This window comes from Cyprinodon variegatus, unplaced genomic scaffold (assembly GCF_000732505.1).
Source record: "Cyprinodon variegatus isolate N-32 unplaced genomic scaffold, C_variegatus-1.0 Scaffold129, whole genome shotgun sequence".
In the NCBI taxonomy this organism is placed as follows: Eukaryota; Metazoa; Chordata; class Actinopteri; order Cyprinodontiformes; family Cyprinodontidae; genus Cyprinodon; species Cyprinodon variegatus.
The window spans coordinates 42,413-69,361 of record NW_015150582.1 but is presented as its reverse complement, the minus strand read 5'-3'; the positions used below and the strand labels follow the sequence as shown (position 1 = coordinate 69,361).

General features: G+C 37.2%; 2 protein-coding genes across 2 annotated transcripts; one reads left to right on the top strand and one right to left on the bottom strand.

The window, feature by feature from the left end:
• The first annotated feature begins 4,890 nt into the window (after window positions 1–4,890).
• Window positions 4,891–17,872, top strand: LOC107085598 (uncharacterized protein C6orf132 homolog). Its single transcript, XM_015376032.1, has 5 exons — window positions 4,891–5,118; window positions 9,015–9,106; window positions 12,751–12,841; window positions 13,941–16,050; window positions 16,137–17,872. The coding sequence occupies exons 1-5, from the start codon at window positions 5,043–5,045 to the stop codon at window positions 16,228–16,230; spliced, it is 2,463 nt and encodes an 820-aa protein (XP_015231518.1). The 5' UTR covers window positions 4,891–5,042; the 3' UTR covers window positions 16,231–17,872.
• Window positions 17,873–19,583: 1,711 nt separating this feature from the next.
• On the bottom strand, window positions 19,584–25,363 carry wdr77 (WD repeat domain 77). The gene is made up of 10 exons (XM_015376040.1): window positions 25,002–25,363; window positions 24,639–24,824; window positions 24,428–24,569; window positions 23,238–23,287; window positions 21,424–21,494; window positions 20,585–20,642; window positions 20,412–20,483; window positions 20,201–20,309; window positions 20,042–20,110; window positions 19,584–19,950 (listed from the first exon to the last, which is right to left on the bottom strand). The coding sequence occupies exons 1-10, from the start codon at window positions 25,108–25,110 to the stop codon at window positions 19,809–19,811; spliced, it is 1,008 nt and encodes a 335-aa protein (XP_015231526.1). The 5' UTR covers window positions 25,111–25,363; the 3' UTR covers window positions 19,584–19,808.
• Window positions 25,364–26,949: the final 1,586 nt, after the last annotated feature.

The following is a 26,949-nucleotide window of genomic DNA, read 5'->3' as shown; positions in this document are numbered from 1 at the left end:
CAAAGTCACCTGATTATTTAATTCGCCAGTTGTAGGTCCACATGTGGGTTATTAAATCTGAGTTTAAAGGCATCTTTTTTGTGAAGATCTCTGAGTTTTTTTAGAAGACATTAATGAACAAACAGCTTTATGAAGACCAAGGGACACTGCAGAAATTTCAGGAAGAAATCTCTAGAGAGGTTTGAAGCTGGGTTAGAGCAGGAAAGTACAGCGTTAATTAGAGAAGTTGCTTTTTATGTAAGAATACACATTGTTGAAATACATCCAAATGAAATCATGTTTGTTGGACGTTAGGAACACAAAAAGCGTATGGAATACGTTTCTCTGGTCAGTTGTGAGCTAAATTTTACTACTTGGTCTACATGCAAAGCGCAGTGTTTGCTTAAAACTCATTTCCTAAACACACTTCACCCATGGTGAAACATGAAAGTGGCAGTATCAAGGTGTGAAGATGTTTTTTTCTCTTCAGGGGGAACAGCAGCACTAGTCAGAGATGATAGAGTGATAGGTGGTCCTTTAAAAACATAGCCATGCATTTTTTAGATACACTCACTAGCCACTTTAGTTGGCACACCTTTTCAACTGCTTGTTAATGCAATTTTCTAATCAGCCAATCACTCATTGCATTAGAGCTTGTCATCCTGGTCAAAACACTGTGCTGCAGTTAAAACGCAGCATCAGAATAGGAAAGAAAGGTGATTTAAGTGGCTTTGAAGGGGGCATGGTTGTTTGTGCCAGACAGGCTCGCTGGAGTATTTCAGAAATTGCTGATCTAAAGATAATTTAACACAACTATTTGTAGGGATTTGCAGAAAATGGTCTGAAAAAGATCAAATATCCAGTGAATGGCAGTTCTGTTGGCGTAAATAACCTGTTGATGCCAGAAACCAGAGGAGAATGGCCAGACTGTTTCAAGCTGATAGGAGGGCAATAGTAAGGTAACTAGATGCAGCTGAGTTATGCAGAGGAGCATCTGTTCTGTTCGGACTTTCGAAGGAGGTGGTCATGCTTTCCTGCTGCTCCTGCAACTCCTTACTCTGTCCCTGCTTTGCTGTGTCTTGTCTTTCTGAGCCCTCTCTTTATTTAATCCAAATTCAAACAATGGATCTGGTCAGCTGGTGTTTCAAATCAACTGACCAATTTTCTCAACTGGAAGACAGGGAAAAGGGGACCCCTCCTGTCCTGCTGGGACACACTTTGGGGGATACACCATTGGCTCACAGAAGGCTTAGAGGATGGTGTGTTTTACAATGTTGAGGGTGTGGAAGACACATGGATTTTTGGATATATGATTCTCGGATTTCTTCTGCTTTGATTTGGAGGATACCTGATTTATCTAAAATTACAGAGGATGTCGGCAGCAATTTGGGCATTGATCAGGCATGCCGGCAGTGGCTGACACGCTCACAAAGGCTGTGAATGAGCAGAATCGTGAGCTGAGCCATTTGCTGGGTGCGATTGAATGCAAGCTGGCTGCAGTGGTTGAATAGCTTCAGATGTAGTAATGTAGGATCACACTCTTTATCTGCTAGATCTAGCTCAGAGATTTAAATGGCTTCCATGGCTAACTTTATATAATAAATGGTGAACTATTGCCTTAATTTTGTTTGTTTGTTTGATTTATTATTTTGCTTAGCACACGCACGAAAATAATACTGACCCCAACCTGCACCCTCTCACTAGTAAATTGGCCTGGAATGAATACTGACAACTAGAAAAGATGATATAGTAAAAGGCAAGCAGATGAGCAGGCAGCAACTAAAATGCCAATATTATTGTATCTTCTGCACTGCAAAGCAGGTTGTACACTAACATTCCTTGCATTTTATTCCAAAGAGCACAAATGATTCCCACGAAAGAAGAAGAAACTGGATGGACCAGTGGGTTTGTCTGCAGGACAGCAGGTGCGACAGCTAAACTTGAAAGACAAAATGTGACTGTACAGACAGAGAGAACATAATGGATGCTTGAACAATCCTTACTGTTATGTCATACGTAGCAGGCCACATAAGAACTTCACTAAACATATTATGTGCTTAAAGGTATCCTTTTCCATCTGGAATTGAGGGATAATGGGGGACGTTGAAGGGTGGGGGTACTCTAAATTTCAAAGGTCATATAAAAATTTTGCATGGAAATTGAGGATTAAAATATTGTAGTAAAGTTGTGTACTAAACTGAGGATGTAGAAACTAAAACAAAAATTATATTGTCATCCAAACATTGTTGTTTTCAGTTTTGTTTTTTTTTAAACAGGAGTTAACTTCTTAATTTGTACCTTATCAGGCACAGTTAAGACAGCATACTGAGGATATGGTTTTATTTTATGTTATTTCTATATTTGATGCCATTCAGGATCCCATCAATGAATTAGGTCAAATATAGAGACACACAGTTCATTCTGTCATCCTTCTGACCAGCTTTCATTTTATTTGCAAATCAGTGCCACCATTATGGATGTCTGAGTTGTGGCTCTCTTTTGTTTATCTGCTTCCTCATGTTTTCCTGTTGTTTAAAGCCTTTAAGTTATATCCTTGTGCTTCGATTACCTCGTTTAGTTTCTTAGTTTATTTTTCTGTTCTGCTCTTTGAACATTCTGTATTATTTCTGCTATATTTCACTTAGATATATTTTCTCCCAGGTTAGATCCTTTCTGTGCAAATCAGCTCAGCCCAATTCATTTCTGTAGTTTTATCTTCCTCCCTACACTCCTTTTTCCCCAGCTGCTTCACATTTTTTCTACATTAAGTCACCTGCTTTCAGTGTCATTCTCCACTAGTTCCTCAGCATATATTGTTCTCATTGTCCCCAGCTTGATCCTTTTGTTAAAAAGCTCCATCCAATGTTGCCTCCCTTTCTCTGCCCAGTTCTCCCTCCATGCAACATGCCCCGTTCTCCTCGTGCCTAGCTGTGAAATTTTAATAAACTATTTTGTTTAAATTCATTTTCACTATACTCCTTCTGAGTTCCTGTCTGCTGTATGGTCCTGTTTCAATATATGAAAACCAGGTCACAATGGACATGCTAATCTAGGTTAACATTTTCTTTACCAATTATTATCGGGTTTAGTGACATCTTTAAGGACCTTGAAAGCAGGGCTGTTTAGCTGCGCAGTAAGCAGATTTAAATATACATCTATTCCAACATTTGCTAAACGATATTCTATATGATTTTTGTAGATAAAGTTAAATGCAAAAAAGAAAAAAAAAAACAATATATAATATTGAAATAATTCCCTGCTGTAGAATTTACTCATTTAGTTTAGAAAATATAAATACTGATTTATGTCATCCACCATCCATCCCTATGGTCACTTCGGCTGCACTTTGGGCAGATCATCATGAAGCCAACAGAGCAACAGGTTTATTCAGAGGCAGTAGTTCTTTCAACATTACAAAGATCTTCATTTTCTCCTTTTTTCACATTTCAGAAATAATCTCTTTTTTTTTTAATATGATTCTGGATGAAAGATCAACCAACCATAGTGTACAATTGTTCAGGGCAGGAAACTGACAGATGTTGACAAATAAAAATAACCTTGTCTCAATACAAACTGATCTTCTCCGTGGAAGTATTTTATGTGTGTTGGGAACATGAGAGAACAATCTGTATCACGAAAACCAAGGAACACACCAGATAGGCCGGGGATAAAGCTCTGGAGAAGAGAAAAGTATTAGGTCATAATGCAACAGCAAGCTATGGACATCTAATAGAGTACAAAGATAGTCATCCACTCCAACTGGGAGTAAGGTCCTGTGAGATCTTGTCAAATATAGCATAATCGGTCTTAGATCCATATGTTGGGGAGTAGCGGTATACGCTTCTTCATGAAGAACATGGAAGCTGTTCAGAGTTGATGAAAAGAGGATGGAAGCTAAAAATGGGAAATAATGGATGACCTATTAGAGGGTTCAAAGGCCTTAACGGGGATGGAGGTCTGCCTTTAAACAGGACTTTGACTCTTAACATATAGGCAGAGCCTTTTCCAAATACGCTGGATCAACATATGGAAGCATGTGTGAATGAAGAAGTCAAAGTCCAGAAGTGAGTGTCTGTCAGAAGTCTTAAAGACGATCTCCGCCCAGTCTGATCTAGGCTTTGATACAAAGGAATGAGAAAATAGGTCATCAAAAGTGGAAAGCTGGTAGACTTACAACAAAAATAGCTACATTTGCTGTAACTGCAGATACAACAGTGAACGGCGTGTCCCATTTTTTTAGATTTTAATCTCTGACAGATGCTTAAAACTGTTTAAAATATTCTTTGTTCCCTCAATAGAGAAGAAAACACCAGTTAATGTTGGTCTATCGCATAAAATCCCAATAAAGCTCTATGCTGGGAACAGAAAGAACAAGGAGATAAAATATATTGTACCGACCAGTGATCTTAAGCTGTTAAGTGTTTATGGTTTGCTGAAATTATGTTATTGTATGATATGAATGAAAGATTTGCTTATTCATGAAGATAAGAACAAAATAAGCATTCAATTTCCTTCCATCTTCTTTCCTTATGATGAACAAAAAAGAGAAAGTTATATTTTTGGGGGAATTTCAAGCTGAATGTTAACCTTTGCTCCTGACCACATCTATTGGTTAAATAAATACATTTTTTTGTTTTTTTTTCTCCTATCGGCTTAGCTTTGAACTAAATATTTTTCACTGACTCATTTCACCGCAATCAGAGCTGCGCAGAGAGGCTTAAAGCGGCTCATTCATTCGGCAGGTGAGGCCAGTGCTGGAATGCTGCTGAAAAAGGAGAGCCAGGGCCTCACCTGTTGCTGCCTGGCAGCATACACACAGAAACAGGGAGGTGCACAGGAAAATGGACAGGAGGCGGAGTTTGCTCCATTTTATCAAGCTGTCCTGAAAAGCTTTGTAGAGTCAGACCTGCCTGTGGCGCACTTCTACCTGCTGCGTTACTGACAGCGAGGAGCAGCAACTTTGACTTTGTTTTAGCTCGGATTGACCTTTGACATGAACAGGTGATTCCTGCCAAAGGTTAGAAAAAGTCCTTTTCTTCAGTTTGAACCAGTAAACGTCAACAATGAAGAAGGGACTGCATTTTCTGGGTCGAAAGAACCAATCTCTTTATGACACCAACATTAAAATCCAGGACAGAGGTGAGTAAAACCAAACAAGTTCAATCTCATGATCTATTTACTAAAGGTTAACTCGACCTTTGGACTTCATGGTGAAGAGTGTCAAAGCCTTTTTCACTAACTCTTTACAGCTGATAAAAACTTTATGTCAGTGTTAAAAGACAGTTGTTAACATTTTAAGTAGAATGATTTCATTAAAAATTGTATATTTATCAAAGCTTCTAACTTGACTTCAGCTGTTCATCAAAACATTCACCATTATGGATCTAAAATAAGTTCTTTATATACAACAAGTTTTAAAATAAACTCAGACAAGATTGCCTAGTAAGTATCCTATACCTTAAAAAGACAAAAGTGAAATATATCAAAAGTTCATAGTTTCTTAGGTTGGTTACTATAGATTTAGAATGCAGAAAAATGTTAACTATTTATCACTTACATAAAGCTCCGCCAAAGATAAATGTGTTTGTGTTTACGTGCATATTTTTTAAAATGTAAACTCTGAAGAAATATATAAACTATATATACTTTCTTATTTATTTTAATTTTCTCAGAAGTATGAGGGCAAGGAAGAGATGTGTTCAATTCCTCTACCTTTATAATTAATACTTTCAACAAAAAAAAAACACGTTTTTTAGATTATTATGTTGCCATATAACCTGTCCAGAGTGTACCCTGCCTCTTGCCCGTAGACAGCTGGAGAGAGGCACCAGCACCCCTTGCGACCATGCTTGACGGAAAATGGATGGATGGATGTTGCCATACATACTTTAATGCTGTGGAAGAAATGATATAACTGTAAAAATATTTTCAAATTTGTCTATATCTGTTTGACAATTACGTCACTAACTTAAGAAAGAATGTGCATTTTGCATAACTGCACTACCATAACAATATCACCTATACTTTTTAATGCAGAAATTTTTTTTAAACAGCCGAAATTCATAGGTTTCTGGGAAAAAAAAAAAGAAAAGCTATTGTCGCAGGTAAATATGTTGCTTAATCTATAATACATAAGCATTGAGGCATCCTTTTAATATGTTTTCATTAACTTTTTCCTGTGAACATAACATAAAACCCAAATATTTTAATCATGACATAGATAAAAGTATTGTATCACCTTTTAGACCTCTCTTGGGAAAAAAAAAACCCTGCTGGTTTCAGTAAACATTTTGCTAAATATGTAAGATACATAGAAAAAAATTGTAACTTAGTGTTAAAAATGGTTAGACAGAATTTATAAATGGATTGAATAAAAGCTGCCAATAATCAGACTCCTAAAGCTATTAAGGTCTCAGTGTTGTTTCTTTTGTTAGGCTTTAAATCCTTGAAATGAAAGCTAATGAACATTTGAAACATATTAAAAGCGACATTTTTGGACGACTTCTGATCAACTCAAAGTCTCCTACCTCCATATTCACATACCTCATGGACTGTGTTTAAGAAAACGATCTCTTTCTGTAGCAGTTTTTGTTTTATTTAAAATCTTTCAAAAATCATTGAGTCTTAACTCTGAACCCAATCTATGTTTTTAAAGAATACTTGGTAAAGAGTTTTTTTTTTTTTTGTTGTTGCAAAGAGAATTAGTTGAACAAACTAAATTTTAGATTATTTTAAGAAGTGGAACAGGGCTTTCAGTGCTTTTTCCTTATTAAATTATTTTGGAAGAGCAATGCTGCCCCATTACTGGTGAGCACACTGGGCAGCAAGCCATACTCCACCATACAGAGTACCACAAATGTTTTCTACTGCCAAGTTCTTACCTTTACTTTCTAAATTAAAATAACCCACTGGGATTGGATTAAAACTTTTTTTTAACCATCCTTTTTTTTTATCTAGGATGAAAAGTGAACTGTTCAACCATAGATAACTACTTAAAAAATGCTTTTATCGTCAGCTATTCTTAGTTCTCTCTTTCAGGATTTGCTGGTGCTTAAGTGGATTGAATAATCCCCCCTTTGTTTTCTTTGTTTCTGACAGCAATGACTGCAACCTAAGCTGTACATTTGATCGATCCATTCCTGTAGGTTGAAGAGCTAAATCTGGATCTTTTCATGCTAAACATACAGTGCCTTTTCTTAATATAATGGAGGGGTTTTACTCCAAAAAGGGTCTTTCAGTATTCTTATATGCAAACGTAAGAATATCAATCAATCCCCAAAGTTGGTGTAGTTGGTGTCGTGACCCCACTTGGGGTCCTTAATCAACCAGTATGGGTTCTTGAGAACCAACACAGAAAATAAACTTAACAAAAAATAATGTTGAGGTGATTTAAGGTATAAAAGCAAATATTTTTGTCTTTTAGACTGTTTTCAATATCAATTCATGTGTCACTAATGGATTTTTAAACTAAAACAAAGGTTTGGGTCATGGATCAACTCAGGGACCATTTCATGGAAGAGAAGCTGAAAAGTGTTGGAGCCTCTGTCTGAGATCATAGTATTATTGGCAGAGGTGTGGCAGATTAACACAAAGACACTACTTGACTCTTGCTTAATGTCTTCTGCAGCAATGAAATGGTTGTAGTTTGAATTGCCAACCAAGAGTTTTCTTTAGAAAGTTCTGTTTATCTCCCGCTTCTTTGAAGAATTAAACACAGACTACCTTCTCATGATGTTTATGTGTCAGGGTCAATAGTTAATCTCATTTTTAGACATGAAGATGGCAGATCTAATGTCCTAAAATGGAGATCAACATTAAGAATGTGCAAAACTTTCAGCCCAACTAGCTACTCCAGTTTTTAAGAAGTATGGAGATTCAACAACATGTTTTAACAGATGTTTAAAAATTTTGCATGAAACAAGGAGGAGTGAGGCAACAGTCTGTTGCATCATTAACCTGGATTTGAGAAAACTTACCAACTTAATGCCCAATTTCTAGGAAAAAACAACAGTGTACAGACTTATAGTTTTAGGCCAACTGGAATCTAAGCCAAATGAAGCACAGCGGCAATTGCTATGCAAACAGTGCAACATGAGAGAGAGAGAACATTTGTCTATTTAAATGAGGATGGTGCACAATAGGAAAACTAATCATTTGGTTAGACTGGTTTAACACCATGGTGTTTTCATTCCTCAGCTGTTTCCACATTCTTCACTGACTTTATCATATTCTTTGGTCTGAAACAGAACAAAAATAATCGGAATCTTGTGCTTATTGTGTCTCAAAACTGAGGAGAGACACAGTGCTTTTGGGTGCCTGTGATGTGTTCACTAACTCTTTGTTTGCTAGATTGTTAGACCACAAAGAGTTGAAATGACTTACAGGCTAAATGCCTTTCAGTGACAAGCTGTTGTCGGTCACTAATCGGACAAACATGCTACAAGGAAATGTTTCTAAAATATTGTTTTTCTGCAGCACACTCATTATATACATCTAATTTCTTAAGAACCAGTACATCTTGATTTACCCAGCTATATCCTGCTTCTACATCCCAATGCTTTTTAAAACCCACCATCGCTCACAACTCTTGCCTAACAGCTGCAATGTGTGCTGTACAAACACTGGGGAGGTAACGTGGCTTAAGCAAAACAGCTTAGTGATGCAAATTATTTTAAATCAGCTTCTTCGAAATCAGTTTGCAGTGTCTCACTGCAAGCTGGATCTGGAAGGATCAACATCTATGTGTCGCTTTCTGTCCTTCATCACTGAACTTTCACTGAACCATAGTGGTGATATGTAATTAAAAGCAGTAATGTGAGCTTCTTATGTGTTTCCCTTATTATGCTGTTAACAGCAAAGCAAACACCAGACAGTCAGGTTGACTAATAGCCATTTAAAAGTCACTTTGGGACACATTGTATCTCACTACACACAGTTGGAACGTATAGTTCTTCAGACTTTCTCTAATCTCTGTTTCTTCTTTCCTAAAGTATTCAAATATAAACCCCCAAATATCTGTTTTTTTCTCTCATCAGACAATATTGAGTTAGTGCTGGATTCAAAATCTGCAGTCTTCGAATCGGGTACTGCTAAAGTGAAAGCCAGACCCACCGTCAAGCATCACACTGTAAGTCTGTCTATCTATCTATAGATATAGATATATAATTGACTATTTTTTGCATTTTTTTTTTTTTTTTGCAAACAGAACCATTTTTTTATTACAGGATTTTACCAAATTGAATGTTTTAGATCAGCAATGACAAAAAAAAAGGTTATACCTTATGAGTATATTTCTTCAGCACTGCGCTGATAAATAATGTTATAAGTAAAGTTTCAGGAAAGCAGATTTGACCATTGGAGTTGCAATTAAGTTGCAATGTTTCAACTTTGAATGTTTGACCCTGACTCCAATGACCCTCAACACATGATGGATGGCCATTGAAGGAAAAAGCAAAAGCCAACTGAGCTGAAACATTTTCTGCTTTAGGCTATGCTTTGGCCAAACTAGGAGTCTCTTTTCTAGTCTCCATGGTAACCTCTGTTTTAGTGTCTTTGTGGACATAAGGTAATTTAGATTAGTGGTATTCAACTCAGGACCTGCTGTTTTGTAAATGTAATGTATTTCCCCACCTCCTCACAGCTTGCTTAAATAAACAGATTATTACCATCTTGGTGGTGGCTGAGGAGGGAATGCTATCATTTAGTTGCTGGTGTGTTGGATGGATGGATGGATGGATGGATGGATGGATGGGTGGATGGATGGATGGATTACCATGACATGTTGTTCTGTTGTTGAAAAATTTAATCTTTCAATTTTACCAAAGTATAATAAAGCCATAAAGCCAATATTTTCTAAACTAAGACTAAAGTGTTAATTAGCTCATGAATGCCTATTAAAAAAATGAATAATTTTGTACTTACGCTCACTGGCCACTTTATTAGGTACGCCATGCTAGTAACGTGTTGGACCCCCTTTTGCCTTCAGAACTGTATCAATTCTTCGTGGCATAGATTCAACAAGGTGCTGGTAGCATTCCTCAGGGAGTTTGGTCCATATTGACATGATGGCATCACACAGTTGCCGCAGATTTGTCGGATGCTCGGTTTGACCTGCAGGAGATTGTCTTGACCATGTCTACATGCCTTAATGCACTGAGTTGCCGCCATGTGATTGGCTGCTTAGAAATTAAGTGTTAACGAGCAGTTGGACAGGTGTACCTAATAAAGTGGCCGGTGAGTGTATATCCCGCTTTATTGACATAAAATTACTTATTGGCTTTCAAATTTTTCTTTAGCAATGTCAAATAGTTTAAAATGGTTAAAGTTTAGGAAAAACAATAAGTTATCCATCTTAGCAACATTATAACATAAAGGATGGATTTCTAAGTTTTTTTGTTGTTATATTACATATATATTATATATTTAGCTATCCCACGTATTGTTTCTCAGGTCCAACCCACTACTTATCCACACTTTTTTTTAGGGACCTTAGAAACATTAATCTTAATTTAGGTGGACATTAGCAACGCATATGACTGACAGGCCTGCCATTATCTCGTCATTGAGCAAATGAAGCTCATCTGTGATCCGGTTCACACACCACGCCCTTTTGAATGGGAGTGTTTCTCTGGCACGAGAACATGGCACACCTTGCTGCACATGGGCAGGTCAGCTCTGAGCACTGCTGCAGCTGAAAGTGAGTCAGAGATGACAGAGGGAGCAGACAAAATCAAACTGGATTGTACACACCCTCAGATGATCAGGGAGGCTTTATGTTTTTTAAACATCGGCTATGTGAAAGGGATTATTAACAGAGAGACTCATGCAGGGTATGATATTAAGAAGATGTCTGACTTTGTTAAGAAAACAGATAGAGTGGATGAACTTTCACATTTATTTACCCCTGCCTCCTATGAAAATGTGAAATATGACAACCCAAACATTCAAAACAAAAAAAATCATAGCATTAACTAATAAATTATGCTAAATTTTTTTTAAAAAGCAGGAAAAAAAATACCAAGCAAAATTATAACATTTTATAAGTTATAATTATGTTAATTATGAAACACATTTATAATTACTTTTAATTTAAACATTTGGAGTCAGAAATCTATTATTTTAAACATTTGGGGTCAGAAATCTAGAAAACGTACCCGCTGCATTACCGTAGTTTTCATTTTGAAGTTTGAAGAATGTTTCATCCTTGAGTGAAAAAGCTGACAGTAGCAGGACAATAATCTGTTCAGGTAGAGCCTGAAATCAGCTGCTTAACAGACATACTTCTCATAGTTTTTCAGCGTTAGATTTCAAATATTTTTACATTCAAAATAGTAAGTAAGTAGCATTTTATAGCACACTTAATAGCTGAAAAAATCTAAGGACAAAGCATCAAACATTATTCATTTCCAATGAAAAGATGAGGTTGGATAAAAAGACGACGATAAAAGCTTATAAGAATAGAAATGTCAGTAGCTGCTTCTGTAATAGTTCAAGATTCCTAAGAGAACCAGAAAGCCCTTTCCACAGTCAAGATGCAATTGTCTGGAAAAAGCCATACGCCTGTGTGTTTCAGGTAATCCTTGGGATTAGGGACAAATTTTTGTTTAAGGAGCTGAGAGCTCAAAAATTTGAATTGAACAACTTTGTTTCATATTCATATCCCTGCCAGATTAAGATTGAAAATGCATCCACTAGAGAAGCTTGTTTCAGATAAAAATGTGTGGCAACCTTTCTGAAAATCAATAAAATTATTTAAAAGTTCATCCTTTTCTAGTTTTATTTAATTTGAAAAGTAATGAAAATTGTCTTTTTGTCTCCTCCAAATATTGGAGGTTGCACTGCCTCTTATCCAAGGAATATGCAGGAATATCTTTAACCTAAAATCGACCCGGGTAATGATAATTTTAGGATTTTTTATAAGAACAAGGTGAACTATGAACGTTAAAGTGACATGGTTCCCAAAAGGTTCCCAAAAGGAACAAGTATTCAAGGCAAAGACTGTAACAGGATACAACCTTGAAAAAATTGAGTCATACATATTTACAACAACTGCGTGCAAATAAACAAACATTACATGTATATAATGTTTTCACAGCAAGAGATGATTTTGCAGACAACAGGCACATGACTTGCACCAACAGAAACATGCTGGGCTATGCTGATGGATTTACAGTGTAAGATCTCGGGGAATCTCTATTATGTAAACACAGCCTGTATTTGTTTTTGGTGCCATTGGTTCTGCGAAGTGAACATCACCTCTCTTTTTTCCATTTTACTTACACAAACACGCAAGTTTCTGTGAGTTTCCTCACAAGGCTTTCTTTGGCAACAGGCAGTGTTATGTGTTACAGGTGGATCCTCTGTTTCAGCCAATGTTCCTCATAAGCAAAGAATGTGAAACTCCAGCGTTCCACTTGCAATTACGTTATGAGAAACCTACAAAAAAGGCATTCATTTTTGTACAAAAGTGTTCAGGAATTTATGTAATGTGCAGGCAGAAATTTATTTGTTAGATGAGTACAGTGTGTGAGAGCTCATAAAAATCAATTTTATGTTGAATATGCCAATAATGTGTCATGCTTTGCTGGAACACTTGGACTATATAAAAGCTGAGAACTGGTTTGTTCACCTTTAAGAGCAAAGGCTTGCCAACAAATCAAGTAAAGAAAATATTCCTGCAGAACAGAACGTACGATTTTTATGCTCAAACCATTTCTGCTTCTTATGTCAGTGAGTTCACTGATCTCATGGTTTTTGGTGTCTCCATTGCAGTCCTCGTTGGAAGCTTTCCAAGGATTTGCTGTACCAACTCCTACTGTTCCTGATCTTCCTCCTGCCAATGGCCCAAAGATCAATGGGACAGGTAAGCATCTGAAGAACTCTCTATGTATTTCAGGTTTAAACTCCCAATGTAAAAATGTAATTTTCTAGGCTTTATTGGACCAGGTTAATGTGGCACCTCTACTCGGACTCAGGTAATGGATCAGAGTAGTAAGGATAAAGGACTGATCCGGGGCATGTCAATGTTTGTCCAAGTAGTTGCTCAATAACTAAAGAAAACGTTCCAGAGGTCATAAAAGATGGAGAGCAAATTTACACTTTGGGAGTGTTTCCCTACATTTCAGCTTTTTTTTAAGCCAACTATGTTACAAAACAGTAACATTTTCAGTACACTATTGTGTAATTTATTTAATTTTTTGTTATTCTTTTAAAATCATTGTTTCTTTTTGTAAAGATACAATTTTGAGTCAAACCATAGGCCTAAATGTATTTTATTAGAATTGTATTGGTCCTAAACAGTTTTTTTTTTTTTTTTTAAATATCAGTTAATGGTATTATACATTTCCGTCCATTCCTAATCAATTAGTTGAACCAACTTTATCTGCATCTGCAGTTTTAAGTCAGGTAAAAGTTGTTTTTTCAGCAGATTTTACTACCCAAGTTGTGATTGGTTGATGCTCTTCGATTTACCGATGTTTGCTAACAGACCTTCAAGACCTTTCAATACAATATAATGAGAAATTAAATAGATTCTATCTACTGATTGTCATGCATTATAAGGCAGCTGGTTTCACTGGACCTGCGTTTTGAGATTTCAAAAATACGAATACAGAAAAGACATAGAAACTCTTAGAATTAAATTATTTGACATGTGAACTGGTATCCTTCCAGGCTAAAAACTAGGCCAAATTCCCTTATGTAATAACCTGGGATATCCTATTTGGAATGGTTAAAAAAATCGGTCGAAACGGAATTTATTTAGCACTAAACCATTTGCAATTATAAACAAACATACAAGCCTTTAAAGTCTTCTCTATGAAATTACTTAGTTTTAATCGCTATCCTCTTTTCAACAAATATACTCCTCAGTTGAGAAATGTAAACGATATTGTTATGTATAGGAAGCTTATGTGATCTATAGTGTTCTGGAGATCTTTCCTCTAATAGATCTGTTGTTTCAGCACCAGGCCAAGAAGAGAAGATATTTGTCCCTCCTCCTCCTTCAATGGCCCCTCCACCGCCTCCAGTGGATTTCATTCCACCTCCGCCAGACTTCATGGGTGACTTAAACAGCTTAGACCCACTGGCCCTCCAGCCTCCGTCTATGCCAGCTCCAAAGCCACCATCTCTGGTGGAGGAGGATTTGTCCATCCTAAAACCACCGCCAATGGCACCTCCAAAACCTCCATCTACCTGCTCCACTGGATCCGGGTCATCAGTACCCATCTCTGTCCCACCAGCAAAAGTCCCTGAACGTCCAAAGTTTGCCCCACCACAGCCCCCTACTGAAAAGCAGCAGAAGACTGTGAAGGTCCCACCTCCAAAGCCCATCAGATTATCATCTATGTCTACTTTGGAGTCCCCTCCTCACTCCCCTGCACCACCTCCCCCAGTACAGACATCAAAATTGTCCACCTTTAACCCTCAAAACAAAGCAAAAGTTTATGATCCTCCAGAACCCACATTTCCTAGCCAAAAGCCAAAAGCAAAGCAGATGTTACTCTTACAAGAATCAGGATCAGTTGAATCTGCACCTGTGCTGGTAACGGTAGATGGAAAAGCTCCTCAAGCTGCTCAGCTAACTAAACCAGAGCCCAGAGCTGTAAATGAAGTAAAGGAGGCATTAGAAATAAAACAAGACACCATATTACCTGAGTTCCAAAAAGAAAAGAAAATAGAAGTTAAAACTGAGTCTAAAAAAGCAGCTCCAATACCGGCTCCAATAGTGGAGACTAAAGCAGAAAATGTTCCAGCTCAGTCTGATATTACCAAGCCCCTCCAGCCTCCATCCTCACAGAAAACGACTAGTGTCCAGATAAATTCACACACTAACAAGAACCAATTGAAAGCCTCTCCAGCTCAAGGCCGCAGCTTCAGTCCCTTATTGGACCGTAAACTGTACAGCCTAAAGGCCAATGAAACCAAACCGTCAACATCGCCGTTGGCTCTCCTGCAGGCGGCAAAGGAAAGAGAGAAACAAAGAACCACTTCTTCTCTGTCACGCGAAAGCAGCACCAAGATGAGTGAATCAGTGTATTCAAATTCCTCTACTGACATTCCAAGGTCAACTTCTTCAATTATACCCAGTCAAATTAGGCCAAATGAGAATGCAACTGTTAGACCTGTAGAACAAAAGATTCAGAGTCCAGAAAAACCCTTAAGTCCAACAGCCCTGGCCAAAGATCAGAAACTATCGAATGATTTAGTTTTGACTAATTTCACAGCGTCCCCAACTGTGAACAGCCTGGGTGAGCAGAAGCAAAGGGCAGAGGAAAAACTTTTAAAGTTGCAGGATGAACACAATGACATTCCTAAAGAGGTAACTTTGCCATTGCTGCCTCCACCGCCAGAGTTCGGTGACTTTGATGATCAAATACCAGAGTCACCACCCTCCATCCGTCCGCCTGATCCCCCCTCGACAAAAGCACCAGCACCCCCGGAAGTCACACCAACACCACTAGTAGTTACAAAGTCTCCAGCACCAGCTAAAGCCCTAGCTCAAACTCCAGCACCAGCTAAAGCCCTAGCTCAAACTCCAGCACCAGCTAAAGCCCTAGCTCAATCTCCACCACCAGCTAAAGCCCCAGCTCAAATTCCAGCACCAGCTAAAGCCCCAGCTCAAATTCCAGCACCAGCTAAAGCCCCAGCTCAAACTCCACCCCCTGCTAAAGCCCCATCTCAATCTCTAGCTCCACCACCAAAGCTCCCCCCTCCTGATGTACATGTCAAACCAAAGACACCAGTCCAGACTAAATCCAGTCCAGTCCCGACTCAACAACCAAACAATATTTCATCCAACCAGGCCACCCTCCTTAGTATTTTACAGAAGAAGATGTTGGAAATGGATCACAAAATGGCTCCAGTTAACAAGTCAGAGCAAGGCTCTGATGAGTGGGGTAGCTCTTTGTTTGATGAAGACAACAAGATGCCACCGGTGCCAAAACCGAAACAGGAAAGCAAAAATCCCCCCACCCCCACTAACAAAACAGCATCTTTAGACATGAAAGAGTTGGAGAGCAAAGTGCTACATAAAAACCAGCAGAGCACACAAGTGAAAAGTCCCCCCACCAAGTGAGTACATCAGGGAAAAGAAAAGAGAGAGTATACCATAGTCTGTTTGGACATTACAATCACTCAAAATGTTTTCTTCTTCACAGAAACGGGATCCAATCAAGACATCAGTATGGTTTGACGTTCACCATCAGACCTGGAACCAAACAACCCATAACACTTGTTAATAAGGAGCACTGATGTTGGACAAACCTGCTGTTCACACAGGAGCATTTGCCAAAGCTACTTCCACAGTAAAATGGGATAATTTGAAAGATCTTCCTTTCTGCGACTCCGGCCTGTTTCTCTTTAAATAAAAGACCAATAAAAGCTACATTTTTGGAGTGAGGCTAGGTATTTAAATGTTGTTAATGTCAGAAAAAACATTAACAAAGAGGTCTGTCAGAAACCTCACCATTAATATGATTTCTCAGAGTTTTTGTAAATCCGCCTGTTTCCATTAGACTAATAATGCAGGTCAAAGAAATTATTATTTTCCAAGCCATGCAATGCAAAATGAGTCATTTTTTTTAAAATAAGTGCATTTTTTCATGAGTTGAGGAGATGAAACACTTTGGCAATTGAACAAGACAATTTAAATTTAAATAGGAAAAAACAATTGCATTGTCTTATTTCAGGTGCATTTCATCCAATTATCTTATTTTAAGAGTAAAATACTCATTCCATTGGCACATCATCTTTTTTACCTACTCAAATTAAGGGTAAATACATTTGATATAAGACATTATTGCTTATATCTAGATAATTTTTGCAGTGTGATCTTTTAAATGTTGATGCAGTAAATCTCATCATTGATGCAGAATAGGTTAAAGCTTTGGGTCGTTTTTGCTGAAATTTCAGATAAAGAGTAGGTGCAGATTGATTTTTTTCTCTCAAAAACAACAACAAAGATAACTTTAAAAAGATAGCAAGAGTAATGTGGTTGGCACCTAAACATTATGTATCATTTGTGCAATAACACAAACATGCCTGGCGAAGATGTTACAAGCATTTTATTATTATTTTGGAAGTTAATGCGGAAATTGTAGGGATGGTCGTTGTGTTTCTTAAGTGGAGCTTTCTTCAGATCTAGACATTAATATGGATAATCTTTAGAGTGTTGTGGCTTTTTTTCTGCCTGTTAAATCCTATTTTATTTGGAGACGCACAAACCAGTCTACCAAACTTTCCTTGACTGGCGCCTTTAAAAAAAAAATGTTCTCCTTATTCTTTTTGAATTTTTCCAAAAGTTTTGAAGAAATCAGGAAAGCTTAGGGAAATATGTTTTGTGCATAAAAGGAGTTAATAGTCATTTTGTGGGTTAATCTTACAGGTTAAGAGAAGCTACGCGTTTTTGTTTTTCTATTTTATGCGGATTAGTCCCAAAACAATCAAAATGGACAATCTGAAAATCGATATCAGGCAGGAAAAAAAGCCTCACCTGTGCATTTATACCTGTTTTTGTTTGTTTTTTAGCAATTTCAATGTATACTGGAAATTATATTTGTTTGTGTAAATTCTGGAGGTTTTAAAATGTCTTTAGTTCTCTCAAATATTAATTGTAAATTAAACCATTGTATAAAAGATCTTTATATGCTGGAATTACACACAATGTACCCATAATGTTTACTGTTACATGTACATAAGTCCACCAGAACAAAGCAGACTGCCAATTTAGGTAACCAGTTGCATGTTTTTTTTTATATTTATTGATTTTAAAAATATTTTAATATAAGGATATCCTGTGATTAATTATTGATGTAGTTACATTCGCATTATTATTGTACATAATAGCCTCATGATGATTTTTTTTTTGTCTGTGTGTAATTTTTATAAAGCTTTTAAGGATACAGATTTTTTTGTGGTTCGTATTCTATTTCCAAACATTTACTGAATGGTATACTTTAATAATATATCTAACTTTCATTCTCTCATATCTTTTTTTTTTAAAATAATGCTTCCTAATATAAGTCATAAGTTGTGAAGGATACCTGCGGGTACCTGACCCTGTGCAAAACTCTGACAGAGGGCACTCATACCCAGTGTTGTATAAAGTACTGAAATGTCGGAGTCAAGTAAAAGTATAAGTACCTCTCCAAAATATGACTTTGGTAAAAGTCCAAGTCACTGACTGAAATGTTACTGAGTAAAAGTCTTAAAGTATCTGAAATGGCTTGTACTTAAGTATAAGAATTACTGTAAAAATAGATGTACTCAAGTAATGTAGTGAAAAGTATAAGTAAAAAGTAAGTGCAGTTTGAATGACATTTTTTAACATTTTGGTAAACTTTGAAGGTTAAATTCACTGAAAATAATATAAACAACCAAGTGTAGGATAAATTTAGACTGGCTTTGCGAAACAGGCGTATCCTATTGGTGTTGATGAACAAGCCCAGGCAAGACCCGACTTTGTAGTCAGTAGGTGAGGTTAAAACACTTGCCTTTCTATCGCTCTCGTTTTTTGTTTTTACTTAGTAACTAAACCAAACATTGAAAATGTATCGGAGTAAAAGTATGCAATTAAGTTCGTAAATGTAGTGAAGTAAAAGTGAAAGTTCTAAAAAAAAAATGTATACTTTTGGAAAGTATAAAGTACTCCAAAATATACTTAAGTACAGTAGTGAAGTATTTTTACTTTGTTACTATACAACACTGCTCATAGCCTTGGTGGTCTGCGAGTGCATTGCAAGGGGTACATGAAAGTATCTTATTTCTCAGATAATAAAATAAAATGGGGCTGGGTCTGTTCTACTTTGTGAGGACCCAACTAAAAAATAAAACAAGCTTTTTACAACCAAAAAATAACTTATGTGGATTATTATATGTTTGAGCTCAACTACAGCTTTGGCACTCATCAAAAGCAAGCAGAGGAACAGACTGCATGTAGAGAACAGCCTGGTGTATTCACACATCTAAAATCAAAGCAAGCTCATGTTTCATAAATGTTGAAAACAAATGGAGTCCGACTACAAATTTTGTTCAGTATTTTGTCCCCAATACAAGTTTAAATGGGATTATAGGGGAGTTACTCAATTCAATATTTTGATTCCTTACTAGCTTCCAGGCAACATATAGAACTCTGCAAGAATCTGTTGCATTAATTAGGATGATGTTTTAAGTCTTATTTCCATTAATCTTGCCATTGCAATCACAGCTAATGAAATAATTTAAGATCAAGACATTGTGTCAGAATAAGAAAACTATTTCAGTACAGAAACATGGGCTTTATCATACAGTTATGAGGGGATCCTTTCTTTTTACCGACCATAGCATTCTAAAAAATGTATTCAATGGAAAAATTAAGATCGAACTGGGAAAAGGTCCCGAGTTTAATTTTTAATCTAACTAAAACCTACGATTAAACTTTTTAAACCTTTTTAGAAAATTTTCCAATAGCTTTTTTGTTAGCAGTTGTTAGCTCTGATCTGGCTCTATGAAAGCATCAGTCTAACAATGACGATTAACTGCAAGAAAAAAAACATTTTGGATCTTTTGCCAAACTGTACTGAATATCTTTTTAAATATTTCAACAGACACACAAAACAAATGCTAAATCAGTCCAACAGCCTTAGGTTTCTTTAATGTAAAATGATGCAATACAAACATGGAGATGCTAAACAACATGAAAGTCTACAAGACAGAAAAGAAAACCCAAACACCAAAAAATGTGCATCAATCTAAAGAGCTGAGTGCATCTTCTCCTTAGATATAATATCCAACCATTAAGATACACATTGACATCCCACATGGGTGAAACAGGTCACGGATCAAGTCTAGGATCAGGAGCTGGCAGATCCAGCAGTTGGACTGATGTTGTGGTGAAGCACGTGGTGATCCCAGCCCACAGTGGTGAGAGTGCTGGAATCACCATGACGCCAGCACACATCTTTGACAAAGTCCTGGTGGCTCCGATCTCTGAATCTGGGGAAAAACAAAATAAAAAAACAATATTGAGTTTGTAAAAAGTTTGATGGAGAAAAGAGAAATTGTTAAATGAACTGAAAAGGCTCACATTTCCTGCAGTTCGGCATTCATAACAGAGAGGGAGCAGTCATCACTAACGGAGGCCAGCAAAGAGGCGCTAGGATGGATGACAGATGAATAATTTATATATACTAAAGAAAATAAACCCTCACCAAAAGAAGAACACTTAGGCGCAATAAATCTTTACCTATTTGTGGAGAAGCTGAGGTTGTTAACCCTGCGGCTGTGGACTTTTTCCACCCGAGCCGGTTCTGCTCCAAGAAAGTCTTTCAGAGACACGTTACCCAGGTCATCGCCTGAACCAAAACAAATATGCCGTAAAGAACACGCACAAAGATACACCTAAAACAGACAAAACTGGTCCTCTTTCTGTCAATAACCTGAAACTAAGGCCTTACCAAATGCAATAGTGCTTCTGTGGTGGGGGTGCCAAGCAGCAGCGGTGGGAGAACTGTTGGGGAACTTTACATCTGCAACAAAACACAGCATACTATTATTTTACACTTTCTGAGTTATCAGGACCTCTAATGTTGGTGTAGTATAGGACAGCTTGCACGAGTAGCAGCCCTACCGATTCTCGAAGCTGGTTTATCTGGCTTCCTCACGTCCCACATCAACAAACGGCCATCCTGAGGGACAGAGACCGCACTGAAAACACCTCAATTTGAACATTTTAGTCTCAGCCCTGAAGAAAATAGCTGCATAAAATATTTAGCTACATATCTGCGCAAAGCCTGTATGAAAAATTTCTACAGTTTCATCCAGTAATTCAACTATGGGAGAATTATCCTGCCATAATGCAAGAGCACATAATTTCAATTTGAGAAAAGAATTTCATCTTCTTGCACTTAAAACTTATAATGCTCACACTCAAAACATGCGCTCTCTCTCAAATATTTTCTATTCTCTCTCAAATCTTTGTTTCTTCTCTCAGATTTAATGCTTCTTGCACAGATATTTTCTCCTCTCACTTGCCTCCTTCTCTTCGCGCACAAACCACGCTCTGCTCGAGTCTCAGTTACGCTCGCAAACCCATAGGCTCTGCTTGCGGATTTTTTTTTGCTCTCTCTCAGATTGGATCGGATCGTCGCCTAGCAACCTTTCCAGCCGATAGAACGACAGCCTCGGAAAGGGTGTGCTTGTAGCAAAAATAATTTTTTGATAGTCAGAATCTGTAAATCATGCCTAAAAGGAAACCACAAGTCGTATTGGCCATAAGAATCTGGACTAGCAGGATCCAAACTAAACACATGGACTTTTATCGTATCATCCAAGCTCATCAAAAAGCTCAACACAATCGTGACTGATGAGGAGCTGCAGAATAAAAGAGAACATTGACTGGAAAGCAATATACACATGCAGAAATGTTAATTGCAAAACACAAAACAACAACATTGAAAATAATCCTACTTGGCCACAAGAGACGAAGAGGGACTCGTCTGTAGGACTGCAGGCAACGCAATTAACAGGCTGTGTGTGAACTGGAAGGAGGAAAGATTAGGAAGAGTTATTAAAATTATTCAAACATCTCTTGCTGTTATCAACTTTAACAATTTAAACAAGCCGTCTAAATCAGTGACCATATTACAAACTGCTGTGTAATTAGGTGTACGTTAGTTTTTGTTCTTCATTTATAAGGTTTTTCTCTCCGACTTCAGTTCATTAATGTTTGCAAAAACTGGTTCGTGCACAGAGGCCTGCGCCATGAAGCAGGATTACTGGGTTTACGCGAGAAAACGTCAGCCTAAACCTTGACTTTCCGGTACAACGAAACTGGATTCCTTCTTAACGAGGCTAGTCACCATGGTAACATACTCTGAACAGCAATCCTGCTCCAGGGCAGGCGAGCTTTCAGAATTGGTCTGAATCCTAGAAAACGCTCCACCCAGCAGCCAATCAGCTGTTCAAGAAACAATGACGTGCCCTTTGATTGAAGACCCGATTTAATTCAGAGGTTAAAAAAAAGTAACCATCATAATAAAATAACAACTATTTGCAAATCAAATAGCAGTTAAAACTAAATATGTCATTGACAAAGTGAATAGTTTTTAATTTAATTAATTACTTTCCTTTTTGACAAACTAACCTTTTACTATTCTGAATTGGTTTTCTTTTATATAATGTCTTAATATGTTATCATTGCTGAAAAAGAAACGAGATAATAAATAAAACAAATAATCAGTGCAAAAATTGTGAGATTTGTGAGAAGATCCTTTAAAAAATATTAGAGATTCAGGTTTTCACAACTGTGCGTTGGCTGTATGACCTGCAGGAGTGCTGCCCTCACTACATCACAGACTGTGTGTATGGCCATGAGATACTACACAAGCGGCAGCTTTGTTTACATGTATGCGACGCTGAGCTGCTCGAGAAAAATTATAGTCTGTTAAGGTGTCCATCAAGTGTCCGATGCCCTGATACAGATGATGAATTAATTGATTCATTAATTCCCCATCTTCTCTCCATGGCCACTTAACCAAACACTGCATGAAAGAAGGATTTTAAGCTCATTTGCCCAAAGAAATATTTCTCAAGAAGATTTATCACACAATATTTGGAGCAAAAAGGCTTCATCAAAGCAGCCCTTCTAAACTAATAACACTTTTTCTGTCTTTTAAAGATTGCCCTATAATGATCCCAGGGCTTTCATTGCTAGCTGGTGCCTGTAGAATCCCAGATGGAGCTCTTGGGATTGTTTTTATCAGTTTCATTGAACACTTATTGGTCCAACCTTGTGCAGAACTTGCAGGGACCAGAGACGTCCATAATGTTAAGGTCTGAATAATCTTAGCAGAATGACAGGCTTGAAGTTTCTAAAATTATTATTCTATTATTACTTATCTATAATGTTTTTCTACCCTTGGCATGTAGTTTACACACAGCTGTGTCCCTCAGAGCAGAGACTGACATGAATCCTGGCTTTATAGAGGTGTTCACTTCACTCCCTTTCGAATCTTGACATCAAGCCTAATATTCTTGTTAGTCAGAACGTTTCCATCTTTATTGAATCTCTGATAAATAATACTGTGGAATATGAAGCGATTAGAAATAAATATTTTAAGGACCTAGTCAAAGCCACATCACTTTTGCGGCACCCTGAGGCAAAAAACCCAATCAAGGAGAAGATTTATTTTATTTTTTTTCCCCCCATACGTGTATTAAAAGAGTCCAGGTACTACTTTTGTTTTTTTTTTGATAATACTGATTGGAAATTGTTCTCTTACCATTGTAGGTGGTGACAACGGTTTCCTGACTGAGGTCCCAGACTTTAATTCTGTACAGAAAAAATGAAAAGGAAAAACATACACATTTTTCCCAATATTAGGTTGTTGTCAAATAGGCCACCAACCCTAAAACACTGCAAAACAATCTAGAAATAAGTAAACACCTGTTAAATTAAGTATATTTACCCCTAATTTGAGTAGGTAAAAAGAATGATTCGGCAATAGAATGAGATTCTATACTCTTAAAAAAAGATAATTAGATATTATGCACAATCCAACAGTTTTTTCTTATTTTTCTCATTTTGTGAAAAAGTGCAGCTAGTTTAAGAAATTATTATTTATTTAGATTTCAACTTTTTGCAGTGAAGGTTACTGAGATGAAGTGGATGTAGAGATAACAATAGTAAAGAAAAAAATAAAGTTGATAACTCAAAGTTCACTATGATAACAATCTGTCATTGGTATATTTCAGAACGCCCAGACCCTCTACTGTACATAAGATGTTATGGACCTATTGAAGAGTGTTAGCAGTGCCAAGCAAAAGTTGCCCAACCTAAATTATATTCCTTTTACAAATATAGACTTTTGCTGGGATTTTATGTCGCAGAACTGCAGAATGTAGCATGTATAGTCCAAATTAAGCCTGTTTCTCTGATAAAAGAAGAAAAAAAAAATATTAATCGTGCGGTTGGTGTATTATGTGTTCTGCAGATGCAGAAATCCACAGTTCAGTTAGGAAAAAAAAAAAATCAGTCAATAGCAGAACTACTAGCTTTGTATGCCAGAAATCAGCCAAACATAAGTTAAGTATCCTTGTTTAAAACAGCCGATAAGGCTTGAATAGGAAATGGACAAATATGAGCCTCTAGGCACAGAAAGTCGCTAGAGTCGAAACCAAAATCTTGCCACTGCAATCACAGACAGTTAGTTGGCTTTACAATATATTGAGGAAGGCGAACACATGTATAAAAAACACACTTCAAATATGTTTTCATTGTTTAAATATTTATGTACATCTACTTAAGAGTTCTTTGTGTAGGACTCTCAAACTCTTTACAGGTTGGTGTTTTAAATGTGATTAACTGTTGAGATGTTCATAATTACCTTTACAAAGCCATGTTTTGTGTAACAATGTGGCATTTTATTTCTTTTCTCTGCATCACTAGTTATTGTGCGAGCTAGAGTCTGACCTGCAGTCCATGCTCCCAGTGACAGCACTGCTGCCTCCTTTGATGGGGCTCACTGTGGTGACAATGTGATCGTGCTCATATCTGGTGAATCGGTTCACCAACAGGCGCTCATCCTCTGCCAGTTCCCAGAGCTCCAGGGCCCCTGCACAGCCAAACAAACCCAGATCATCCCAGCATCATCCCACTGTGGTCCGGTGAAGCCTGGCCTTACCTGAATCTGAGGCAACCGCCACTACTTTTTCAGCCACCCACTTCACATCTGTGACACCAGCCTCAGTCTGCACACCAGCTTTGCAGAAGCCCTCGCTGGGGGCTTGCTCTGGTTCGCTGTAGATCCAAACAGATCCTTGCCAGTTCCTCCCAGAGAGGCTGGAGGCTCCCAGCAGCAGGGTCCCATCTGACGAGAAAGAAAACAAGAACAAATGTATCTAATAAAAATATATACACCTCAGATCAGCCAGCTCTGTGCATATCGTATAAACACAACTGTTCCTCAATGAAAATGTAAACAATAAGAGCACACAGCACCACGTGCTGTCCTCCATTCGTCCAAGCTAAGAGTATTTGTACCTACCTGCTCGGTACTGAGCCGCGCACAGGTGCTTCTCCATGCAGGCAGGGGCATTTGGAGGAATCTTCCACGGGTTTTCCTTAATCGTGCTGGTACCGACTGTATTTTTCATCCCAAAAGCAGTTACTGAATCCTTACTTTTCACAACCAATGCGCTTTTACCTTAGAGCAGCTTCTTTCTACACTAGCTAGCTAGCAGCAATGTCTACAGCTCCCTACTTTGTCTCCGTACGTAATTTATAAAACAAAAATCGCTTTACCCTAAAACGACAATAATTTTATAAATACAGTTCTAAAAATAACATTTTTTATTTTTCAAATGAATGATGCAGTAGACTGATCACATGGAAGACAAACTTCCTGCTTCCTCTACGTCTCTTCTGGTTGGAGTTTGGAACCATTTATGCATTAGCGCCATCTGCTGGTCGTACGTACGGAGGAGGGTTAGGGCCACTGAAGAAATTAAAAAAGTTAACTGATTTTTAAATATTATTTCAGTATGGGAAAATTCAGAATGCTGACTTTAATCTCAGAATTCTGACTTTAATCCCAGAATTCTGACTTTGATCTCAGAATTCTGACTTTTTTCCCCTCAGAATTCTGACTTTGATCTCAGAATTTTGGATCTTAATGTAGATGGGCACCATGAAGGAAGAGATGTGGGAGCACTCAGCTTCACTGACAAAGATGTGAGTTGTTTGGGGCCAGTAACACATTGGTGGAAAATTATGGAATTAGGTGACTTTTTACATACCAGAGCAACTATTTCATTAATGGAATACCAGAAGGTGATTAAAATAAGAGAGCTAGTTTAGTCTCTAAAACAGATATGGCTACGGCTTGATGCTAACATGTTTGTTAGCTGTCAGAATTCATTTAGAATTTTAAGATTAAAGTCAGAATTCTGAGAAAAAAGTCAGAATTCTGAGATTAAAGTCAGAATTGGCAGTAAAAAGTCAGAATTCTGAGATTAAAGTCAGAATTGGGAATAAAAAGTCAGAATTCTTAGATTAGAGTCCGAATTGTGATTTTTTTCTCATATTATACTGGAATAAAATTAAAAAATCAGTCAACCTTTTTTCTATTTTTTCAGTGGCCCTAATCCAACCAACAGAGTAAATAAAATGATATTAACACATGGATACTGTGGCTCACTGGAATATATTAATTTATCTTGTTTTTGTTCGAAATATACTGATCTAGAACCCTATTCATGTGTTTTAGGCATTCTGTGTTCTAGTTTTTGCTGTATTTGTGTTAGTATATATATTTTTTTATTAAAAACAAATCCATAAAAAGAATTTCTGTCTTGGAAATCCCACATTTAATGAAAACAATTCAAGCATTTTTTAGCTTTGAACATTTTCAGGTTTATTCAACTTTATTTAGCCCAGTGATGTGGGCATTTTTTTCTATTGCAATAAAGGGTTTTTGACATGCTTTGAGAGTCTCTGTATTTAGCACGATGCTCAAAATAAGTAAAGCTTTTCGGTAAACCATTTGAAAAAGTTTTACTGAAAGTCATTATTTTTAGCTTTTGTTCATGACATTTTTAACCTTCAAGGAATTTTGCCTTAGGACGCATTTACATTTTTTAGGTTTCAAAGGTCAGGGCACTTTCAAAGAACTTAATTAGATCTACTTTTGCCCCAAAAGAAACCCTGTAAGGTTTTTCAAACAAGACACATTTCTTTTTTCCTTATTGACTTTCTGGTTTTTGTACCTTTTATTTTTTAAGAACTATTTCTTCTGGCATTCTTAAAACCTCTCTGTTTCCCTTATGTTAGTTTGGTTGACAGCACCAAATCCGGGGAAGTTTTAGGTATGTGAAGCATCTGTGCAGGTTATATTTTTTCAAAGTCTCTTGAGATGTTGTTAAGCTGCCATTTCAACATTGCATGGTGATCAGGAAAAGTATACCCTGGGCTGCTAGACATCCCAGGGTATGTTC